The sequence below is a fragment of the Echeneis naucrates genome, chromosome 18 (assembly GCF_900963305.1).
Source record: "Echeneis naucrates chromosome 18, fEcheNa1.1, whole genome shotgun sequence".
Lineage (NCBI taxonomy): Eukaryota > Metazoa > Chordata > Actinopteri > Carangiformes > Echeneidae > Echeneis > Echeneis naucrates.
The window spans coordinates 11,894,080-11,905,354 of NC_042528.1; the positions used below are offsets into that span (position 1 = coordinate 11,894,080).

The following is an 11,275-nucleotide window of genomic DNA, read 5'->3' on the forward strand; positions in this document are numbered from 1 at the left end:
TGAAATATAGACAGAAGTAGAAAATTCACTGGAGCGTCTGAAAGCTCAGGGGACTGTGTATAAAAATTGCTGTTATTCCTACACAGCTAATATCTTTTACTTCTGGCTTCATTTCACTTCAGTGATAGGGGAGTAGAGAGGCCAGATCTGTCCAAGTACGTGCTACAATACTAACCAACACCCACAGCATCATTTCATTATAAAGCCTAGGGAAATGGAGGTACTTAGTGTTTTCTGATTTGTCCCTTTGTGGTAGCAACAGTTAAAACAAACAAAAGTTAGTCAGGCATAATTTCCCTTATTCCTACATTTGGAAAGTTAACCTTGTCAGTGCCACTTCAGCTGCTTCTTTTTTGTTTGTTTCGTTTTTTGTTTTTTTTTGTTTTTTTTAAGCATATCTCAGGGTGCTGAGTTGTCAAAACAGTCAGGCTGCAACACATGCAGGACCCAACAAACAAAATGAACAAAAAAGAAAAGAAAAGAAAAGAAAATGTCATCCGGGAAGGGGAAGCTAAATCATGTATCATATTTCTGTGTGGGGGTGTGTGACTAGACCAGAGCTCTCAGAGGGAAAGACAATGCCGCTCCTATGGAAAGACCCAGGGCCAAAAAGAAGGTCATCAGGGCTCCAGCAGTCTCTGCGTCTTTAGGCTCCACTAACCTGAGAGCAGAGGAGAGAACAGAGGGTTTAGCCAAGGGACCCAACTGGTGGATGGAAAATAGCTGGATGAAATAGCAAATAGCAAAGGCTCTACACGTGTAGCTGGCCTTCACAGGTACCCAGGGGTTTCGGTTCACCACACCATACACAGTGAATATTCAGCCATAGTCTGATAAATTGTGCTTCCTGTTGTGTTCAAGGATCCTGTGAAGTGTGACTGACTGCACTGCTACTCTGGCCAGTCACACCCACCTCTACTTTTTTTTTTCCCCCTATGGTGTGGTTTCAATCTGACCAATCAGGATATCCAAGAGTCTCTCAATATCAGTAACAGTAATATCAGCAGATATTAGTTTTAAGAGGTAACAGGCTACTGCAGTGACTTAAAGCTCAACTATAGGTCATTAAACCTGAGGGTGGGAGGGCAGGGTGGTACAGTAGTTAGCTCTGCCACCTCACATCAAGAGGTGGCATCTCCCCCAGGTGCCAGGTGATCTGAGCCATAGAAGACCTTCTATGGCGCAACACAACTGCTTGGCTCAGACTCCAGATTCTTAAAATCATTTCACATTTAATTTGGCAATTTTTGGACGAAGACATTTTTTAGGGTTTTGAAGACCCTTCCTTTTCATTATTTGTGATATTGAATTACTTGTGTGCAGAATCAGCATCGAAGACTTGCACTCACTGTGGTGCGTAGGACATGGAGAGGCAGACAAAGTAGCCACTGGACAAAGAGAAGAAAGCCATGATGACAGTGAAAGCAACATCGTGGGTGATGAGGACTGGAAGGTAGGAGCGGGACTGGACATTACACAGCATCAGCAGAGGAATGAACACCACCCTGGAGACGACAAGCATCGGGAATAGACGTGACTCTTTACAAGGCTGTGGAGGGAAGCAGGAAAGATGAGTTCATATCGAAGAAATGATGGGAACAAAAAATTAAATTAGGTGCAAATAGGTTAAGTGCAGGTATAAACAAATAGGAGCAGATGAATTCAATATCTCCCAAAGAACACATTGAGGTGAAACTGCCTATAGAACCCTAACCCTCAAACTGTCAGATTAAGAACAAACATTTCTGTATGTGTGATAGGAGGTTAGGCGATTAGATTATTTAGAATTTGCTCATTTCTGTGGGTGGAAAAAGCAACTGCTATTGAACAGGACTGTCTGACAGAGTGGATGGTAGGCATGGCAGATTAGAGAGCAGTGTTGTGTTGGGAAGACGGGATCATCTGGCACCAAAAAACAGAAATGAGAGTGACGAGATCGCATCAGTCCTCAGGCCATTGCTCAATCAGTGTTGTTATTGTTTCAGAGGAGGATAAATGAGATCATGACCAGTCAATGACGCAGGACTACTGAGTCATGTTCCCTCCATCACGTATTGTGACTGTGTCCAATGACCGCGTTCACTGAGCTGGGCTCTTTAAACGCATTAGAAATGAATACAACAGGGTCGGGCCATGTGTCAAGTGCATTATATGCCGTTAGGGTTCAACAATTTCATCAATAATGAAATAGTTCCATTGGCCCTCTATGCTCTCTATAATCAAAGTCTAATCACAGCCTGTGCCCGAAACCACAAATCAGCACCAAAATGGTAGTGGGTTGGTTGAGCAAGTGTGAGTTATATGCAGGGGTGTGATAAAGTTTTAAATTATTGTGAGGTCATTTAAATCTAAAGAGAATACCTCTTATAATCCATGGTCACAAAAGAGTCAGTCATCAACCAAACAATAAAAATAAAAATAAACAAAGATACAGAGCACTGAGCCAGGATACTGTATAATGAGGCATAGGGTCCTATGTTGCAGTGGTTAATGCTGTCTCCTCAGAGCCAGGTTGAAAACCTGGGCCTTTCTGGTTTGTCTGTGACTGCATGGGTTCCCTCCAGATATTCCAGCTTCTTTCCACAGTCTGACTGAAGGTTGCATGTTAAGGCTAAATAGTGACTCTAAAATTGCCCATGAGTATGAGTGTGAATAGTGTTCTGTCTGTATGTTGGCCCTGTGTCAGACTTGCGACCTTTCCAAGATGTGTCCCATCCCCTATGATACTTATGATACTAGTGCATTGCCCTCATCAGCCATAGGCAATATGATAGCCACGTGATTAGGGTATCCCAGTTAGTCTCTTTCCTGCACATCACCAAGTCCCCATTTCCTGCCTTTCTCTACTATATTATTGAATCAGGTGTTAACCCCACTCCCTGTTGAGCAAGTAACAGCATGTTGCCATAATCACTGTGAACAAGAGATTATGCACCAACATGCTTTCCTAAGTGAACCTTATTTATTCAGGATTTTCACATTTTTCACTGAGAGACATGACCCTACCTGGTACATCCACAGATCTGGTGACCACTGAGCAGCAAGAATCTTTCTTATGGGCAAGAAAGTGGTCTTGAAGCAAACACACCATACATTAAATACTCAGACACTCACCCAACGAATGAAGGTGGTGACAGTCCGACCCAACCAGTCATTGATGTTGAATATCAAGAAGCAGCACACTGAGAGGAAGAACCGCTCTGGTGAAACAAAGAGGAACAAGAGGGTGATGACAGGACATGTCCAGCATAGAGCTGTATAAAGACATTAAAGCAGGGTTTTCACCAAAAAGGATGCTTGGGCTGGTATTTGGACTGATGGAGACTCACAAAGAGGCCCATTAAATATGCACTTAGTGGACCTGTATGTAGCACGGACCAACCATAATCAGTTAGTTGAACTAAGGCACAGACGTACCCCATTTTCCTGGGAATGATGTCTTGACATCTGCTGTGACAGCAGGAAAAACGGAAAGGGTGACTGTGAACACAAATGTCACACAGAATGCCATCACCCAGATCTAAAAATAAAAAGGCACATAGTACACATTAGTATACATAAGAGTAAATGACAGCAATATTACAAGAAAATTAGATGTTACAAAAATCTGGGTTTACCTTTTTGAAGACCTCTATGACTGAGGCTTTAGGTTGCCCTCTATCTGCCTGCTCTAGTGTTAGGAAGGCCTGTTTGGTCCCGTCTGGGCTGCAGTCTACCTCAGCTTCAGCTCGGACGCTGGTCACTGAACCATTTGCATGGCCATTCAGTTTGCTGTTCTCTACTGTACTACTCTCTGCAAATGAAAAATATCCAAACTGCTCCAGTGAAGAATAAAAAGCTTTAATGTTGAAATATGGAAGCCAGTGGGGTCAATAGGTCTGTCTCTTTAGGTTTTTTTTAGTATTGATGGAAAAAGCAATCTTACATGAGTCTGTGAGTTGGTGCGACTCCTACAGTCCCTGTCTTTGTCTGAGCACTGCCAGGGCTCTAATTGGATAACTGGAAGGTCAACTGAATTAATGAGAATTTGTTCCACTGAATTGATTTGATTCAGACTAAGTCATTAACTCAGTGGAGAAGCAAACAGATGTTTCTGACAGATTACTGACCATGTTAATGATGCAAATTTTTGTAAGGGCTCACACTTTAAAACTAAGTTAAAATGATGAATTGTCAACTGACAAATGATGAAAGAGGTTGTGTATTGCAGCCAAAGTCTCACCATTTAATAGCTCGTCTTTGGTCTCTACCTCATAGTTGCTGCTTCTGTTCAGATAGTACTGGGCAAATTCCTGCATTTAAAACACAACATAACAACACAAATTAGGCCTCCAATCTGAAAAACAAAAGATAAACAGCTAAACTCCTGTATTATGCTGCTGGGATTGTAGGGTTTTAATTTTGTCGCTGATCCATGCACATTTAGACAGTCTATACCAGGGGTCGGCAACCCATGGCTCTTTCGTCCCTCTGCCATGGCTCTCTACGTCTTTGCAAAAATAACGTGAACAAATAATAGCTGCTTAATTTAATTAAATTTTATTATATTTTGTTATTTTTCCACATTGTAACTGTTGTGATTCTAGAGATTTAGGTGATCGATTTAGGTGAATAAAATATTTTTAAAATATTTTGTCAATCGAAACCATGTTTGCGTCACCTGTGTCCAAAAGGCTGGTGACTTATTTTGACTTCTTGACCCCCGGTAAGCTAAGGCAGGCTTTGTGTCTCCAGGTGGGTTTTATTTGGTGGGAACCATGCCCAAATGGCTCTTTTAATCTTGAAGGCTACTGACCCCTGGTCTAGAGGGATTTTACAAACGTACAAACAACATTTTCTTGACAACTCAGTTGGACAATTTGTTCAGAAATCATTCCCAAATTAATGACAAATGAACCCCACTTATACTCACAAGAATATCTGCCGTGGCTTTACATGAGCCCTACTGTCTTTTCTCCTGGGCCAATCCAAAGTAAGAATGCAATTTTTGGACCTACCTCTGATATCATTGCAAAACTGCACTTGGACAATATTTACAGCTTAGATTCAGTGCAGTGTGTTAACAGCCAGGGGTCATAAAAGAGAAAGGTACTGTAGTTTAGTTGAGGTAGGATGGATTGTGGGTAACGTATGCAGGTCTGGTAGCTGACTGACCAGACGGGACAGAATCAGGTAGCTGAAGAGGGTGACCAATGTCCCCAGACATGGTGTGATGAAGTAACCCAACGCCGCTGTTTCAGAGTCTGCATCACCTGAGCAACAAACACAAAAACATGTTATTCTGAAGCTCACGGAGTGAGGGGGGGGGGGGGTCCAACAAGAGCTGAGCCCTTTGAAATGAGGGCTCATTGAGTTGTGTTGCATTGGGTGCTGTCGTGCTAATTTGACTACATTCATTGTGAACGTCCTCTGTTGCTAGGCAACCGGGGATTAGGCGCCCAGTGGCAATTTGTGTGTATGAGAGTGGCTCACTGGATATGGCGAGCAGCATGGCGATGGCAGCAAAGGTCCCAGCAAGGCCCTGGCCACTCATGAAGATGGTGCTGTACTTCTGAGGCAGCTGGCCCACCAGGCCAAACAGACTGCCCTGCAGCACGGCGCCAAACGCTGCAGACAACAGATGTCATATCAACACTTTTCACTCAAACACACGTTCTCTTCTCTCAAGGTCTCCTCCTCTCAGGCCATTTTCACACAGGGTCTGACTTACAGTTAATGAACCAGATTGTAGCCATGGTAACAGAGAAGAATCTGTCTTCCTCCATCGGCACTTTAACCAGAACTGCTGTGAGCATGAAGAGCAGCAAGATAAAAACAAGACTGCCTGCAATACGTATCGCCTCTGAGATCCTGAAACAAAAACAGTCAACAAGTACATCAGCGATTTAAGAGAATTGGGGAAAATACACAGCAGGGATCAAAGCTTCTGTTACTGTTGCTAACAGACACTTTGTAATGGTCTGTACCCCTAAATCCTATGTTTACAGTCGAGATACATTAGTTTTACTGAGCAGCCGGACCAAAAACGACACCCCACTCCACACCCCTGTCACTGACCTGTGGTAGAGGAAGGAGTTGAGCAGCGTGAATAGCAGCAGGGGCAGCTGGGACAGCAGGGTCATCCAGTTGTTGAAGTAGTACTCTTTGCGAACCACCACTGTGCCGTTGCTCCATTCTGTTGTGTTTAGGCGACCTTGGAAATACTATGAAACCAGTGTGATAGGGTAGATATTAAAACAAAGGAACACATAAGTACAGATAGCACATCTTTCTATTAGCTGTACATATACTATAATGGTCAATGTCAATCAATTGGGGTGACATTCAATTTAGAGCAGTGGTGATGCCAGGCAACACTTCTGTCATTTGCTTTCCTACTATATTTGTAGTGATGCTGGTATTGACTGTGACAACACTTTTAGCAAGTGCTGTCAAGATGTTGCAGATGCAGGTAAAGCCTAAGTGAAAAATAGGCTGTACTCCAGTTCATAAACACGTGCAGGCATTCACACATGGGTATCTAGAGTCATATGATGGACTGTGCGGGTTTGAGTCCATGCAGATCATGACGACGCTCTACTGGAGAACTTCAAAGTCCCAACAATTCACTGGCTAGACTAATCCTGGAGTTGTTTCAGACATTTTTTTAAATATATAGAGCTTATCATCTATAAGACCACTTTCATCCAGCCAATGTGCGGTTCTTTAGGGCCTTCTTTAAGAAGCTGGACTGCACTCACCAATTTCCCCCAAATACCATCGGATCCCATCCAATGGTTGACACACCATGTGCAGACGGCGCATCCCGTTTTTTTCTGTTTTTGTTTTGTTTTATATTATATTATATATATTCCAGATAAAATGCCATGCTCTATAAAAAAAAAAAAAAAAAAACATAAAGGCAAGGCAAGGCAGAGGAAATTCCTCAATCTTATTTTTTTTTTTGTAATCGAGGCACTCAAATTATTTGTGGAATCGTTTCAGTTCTAGTGGGCATACTGAGTCCTGAGCAGGAGCTCCCTGGCTCAACTTTGCTATAAGCCTTTTTTTCCTAAATTTCTTTTCTCTCTCCACTGTCCCTGTCAAGGTTAAGTGTAAGATTCGCCTGAAAAATAACTTGGTGATTGCTGTCTTTACCAATGAAGCCGTCATGAAGAAGTTCCATGGTAGCAGAGTTCCCAGGCCCAGGATGAAGAAGCTGATTCCCACCAAGCAGCCCCTGTAGACAGGAAATAAGAGTTGTTTGTATCTGCCAAGTATGACTTTTAGAGAAACGAAAGCCTTTACATCCATGACAAACTCACAAAGAAACTGGAGTTGAGAGCAAATAATTAGTGAGAGTTTGTTGCTTCATTCTGATTTAAACTCACTGGTCTCGGGGAGTGACTGCTTGTCCCTTCATCCTGATGTAAAAGGCTCTGGTGAAACTGCAGGGGCTAAAAAAAAAAAAAAAAAAAAGAAGGCAGTTCAGACATCTGCTGAGGTCTTGCTAGTTAAAGAGTCAGGAATGCTTTTACATTCTGGCAAAAGGCTGCGAGGTGCTGTCCGTATAATTTCCCCTGTCAAGATCTAGAATACAGTGGTGTGATGTGTGTCCAGATGACACCCAAGTTAATAACTTTTGCTATGTGGACTGAATTAAAATGAACTTCGTAATCTAACAACATGCTGTTTAATGTTTAAAAGCAGCAGAGAGCATAGCAGAAAGGTTCAATGAAATGACCTGACCTAGTGAAGCTTTAATGATTTTCTAGTTAATTCATTTGGCAGTGGAGCCAACAACCTGAGCCCAGGAAGTATGGCTTTTTAGCCCACCAAAATTCTACATTTTCAGACTATTGTGTTTTTTTGTTTATGTTTTTCTATCAAGTGGTTTTACTGAAGCGATAATTTTAGAAGATGTAGTATGTGTAGCTATTGAGTCGTATTGCATTATACAGTGAGGTGTATCTGTTATTTTGCCAAAATTCACTGATACAAACATTGTGGACAAATTAAAGTAAACACCTTGACAACATCAATGTCCATATAGCAACAGCATTGTAACTGTAAGATGAAAATCACTTTAACCCAAATTGCAGACTGAGAAACTAAAGACAATTCTTTAAATTGCAGCATTTCTATAAATATCAGTTGTGGGTCTCATTTATCTGTTATCTGCCCTGGGAAAAAACCAAAACATTGGTCAACTCCTGCAAGGAAGATATATCAAAGGTCAAGCATCTGAGTTACCCTCACTAAGTGCACAAACACCACATTGTATTCTGTGGAAGGAAACACAGCCAACAAAGCCAACAATATAACAGAAAAGGGATTGAAGACATTCTGCCTGTGAGCAGTTCATTACGGACATGTTCAGTATGACCTGAGGCTATCTCGTCTGAATCAAAATAAACAACATGAGGTAAAGCCTAAAAATCGTTGCACACAGTCACTAACAGTTTGGAAAATGAACTGATCTTGGGTAAAGTCAAACACCTGGCAGAGGTTTGTTTTTTGTGGCCATACAATTAGCAAAAGTCAACACAGCAAGCACATGTGGTCGTTTAAGCTCAGGTTTGAATGTAACAAAGTCAAATTATTTTCCAGGTTTCCCCAGGTCCATTTGCAAATCAGGAAAGGATAAGTCTTAGAAAACTGAACTTCATCAAGACTGATGTTGGTACCAATGTTATACTACTAACATCAACCAGCAACAGCCTCCCACACTGTTGCTGGGAGTGACTGTGAATGACTCCTTTCACATTCCAAGACAAGTTTGTTTTTCTGGGACAGAAAGTAAGTTGTAGCGGCTGAACCTACATGCTTCACCATACTATAAAGCAAGGCTGTTCATCTTAGTCTTGCTTCTTCACTGGAGGAACAGTTGAACTAAGTGTTTCATATTTTCCATTATCTTCTTATATTTAATATAAAAAAATTGTTATCCTTGTTTCATTGGTGAATAAATAATAGCTGCAGCCCTATTCCCAATCATATTTTAATTGAAAAGTTACAACTAATCTTATCTGAAAACAACGATCCAAAATCGGAGACTCTGCAAATATGCATTGAGTCAGTGTGTCTGACCTGGTGGCCATTATCCAACTGGTTATGATGTCCCAAATCCTGACATGTTAAAAGTGGGATCATTAAATACCAAGAGTTGACTGCCTTTACACGCCCTACTCAAGATACAAAATGTATTGCGTGAGAGGCAACATACTTAACCCTAACCCTATATGGAACACACCCTCTGCCTCACAATGATGAACATAGAAAATTGCAATTACAAAAATATTTTCTCTGTTTATAAAAAAACAAACAAAACTGCAAAGCCTTATCATGAGGGTTTTGGCAGAATATTCAGTACACGTGAGAAAACAACAGGCAGACACTGGCTTGATGAATAAACAGGCTCAACATGATTTGTTCTGATCCCACAGACATTAACAGCATTTGTATGTATAATCCTTTGTGTCTATTTTTTCAATTTGTGTCTCCAGACATGGAGACAAAGATACACTGCACTCTGGCCAGGAGTGCACTTGGGCTAATTAAATCTCGCACAACTATTTTTTCACACTGACAGAAATCTGAATCTTGATCCAGATGTGTTGGCCAATTATAGACCCATAGCAAACCTTCCCTTCATTTCTTAAATCACTGAAAAAGCAGTAGCAAACCAATTATGTGACCATCTGCATAGGAACGGCTTGCTCGAAGAGCTTCAGTCAGGATTTAGAGTTCATCACAGCACTGAAACAGCACTGGTTAAAGTTAAAGATGGGGGAAAGCACTGAGCATCTCCCCCTGCCCCCTCAACCCAATCAGTCAAGACAGATGGCCGCCCCCCAAGACTGGCTCTGCCTCCTAAAGGAAGTTTTTCCTTGTCACTGTCGCCAAGTGCTTGCTCATGGGGGATCTGTTGGGTCCATTTAAATCATTTTATAAAGAGTTTGGTCTAGACCTCCTCTATATGTAAAGTGTCTTGATGTAACTTTTTTATGATTTGGGGCTTTATAAATAAATCTCATTTGATTTGATCCCCTGATTTTGAGATAAAGCCAATGCAAACAATTCAGCACAATAAGAAATGCATCTGCTGTGTGCCTGCTTGCACAGAGAGCAAAAGGCTGCTTATTAAGAGCCAACAGGTGAGTTCAAGCAAACCTTTTCACACACTAGACTCTCAGAGATAAGCAATCCGCTTCAGATTAGAGCAGGGGCTGGTAAAAACAAAGAGATGAAGTGCCCAGAAAAAAAACGTATTCACTTTTGGAACTACTGGCTGAGCTGCATCCCTTTTTTTTTACTTCCAGTCAGAGCAGTTCCTCTTATTTCCCATTCACCCTTTAAACCAAGTGTTACTGGTCATTGATTATTTCAGCGATCCAGACTGAATCAAACAATATAGGGGAAGAGCAAAAGATGGCTCTGGTATTTATGGAGGGCACTTTCAAACAGGTGCACTGTCATCTATATTAATTCATGTGGGCCGAACATTAATAGAACTCTTTCTAAAGCCAGGTTCATCACGATGAAATCGAATCCTCAGTGTGATCATAAACAGTTAACGTTACTCTGAGATGATGGCGCATCTACGCTGGACTTAAAATGGCTTTATGAACTACTACTTTGATCCAATTCTCTCCGTCCACAAATTTGAAACCGGAGCTGCTTTCCGTGTCCTCACACGGTGCACGGTGAGGAAAAGCACGGGCTTTCTCTTGGCACCGTTGTTGTTTTTGGCACTACGAAATGGTTATTCCATGAGGAAACACGCTGCTGACCAAATGATCACTCTGTGACCGGCGGAGCTGGCTAACATGATGGCGGGACGAGGGGGAGGCTCACCTCGGAAAAACGCTGCTCCTCAGTGAGTCTTCATGACGTTCCCACTGTGAAACAGCACCGGAGACAACAAAAACAGCTCCAGGGTGACTGGGAGTGGTTAACCGACGAGGTGGTTGTCGAGACACGTGGCCGAGGAGCACCAACTGCTGAGGTTGTAATCCACCTCAATGTGCGCAGTATGGGAGCCGGGTGGTGACAAAATAAAACGAGCTACGAGGGCAGATCGGAAGGGAGGCTGGGCGGAGTGCTGATGCTCTGGAAGTCCAAGTGTTCCAGTCTGTGCCGATGACGCCATTCAAATTTTTTCGTGTAACGCGTTAATTTCGTGCGTTAAGTAATCAGTAATTGATTTTTTTAATTGTTATTTTTTTAAAAAAAAAGTAATCCGTTATTTTAAGAATTTCGCCTTTTTTAAATTTACAGAGGACAGGCAGGTCCC

At 42.0% G+C, this 11,275-nt stretch overlaps 1 protein-coding gene across 1 annotated transcript; it reads right to left on the bottom strand.

The window, feature by feature from the left end:
* Window positions 1–329: 329 nt before the first annotated feature.
* Window positions 330–10,960, bottom strand: LOC115058493 (equilibrative nucleoside transporter 2-like). Its single transcript, XM_029525826.1, has 13 exons — window positions 10,837–10,960; window positions 7,371–7,436; window positions 7,138–7,219; window positions 6,058–6,203; window positions 5,711–5,850; window positions 5,473–5,607; window positions 5,155–5,252; window positions 4,223–4,292; window positions 3,618–3,793; window positions 3,418–3,520; window positions 3,115–3,200; window positions 1,350–1,549; window positions 330–661 (listed from the first exon to the last, which is right to left on the bottom strand). The coding sequence occupies exons 2-13, from the start codon at window positions 7,400–7,402 to the stop codon at window positions 550–552; spliced, it is 1,380 nt and encodes a 459-aa protein (XP_029381686.1). The 5' UTR covers window positions 7,403–7,436; window positions 10,837–10,960; the 3' UTR covers window positions 330–549.
* Window positions 10,961–11,275: the final 315 nt, after the last annotated feature.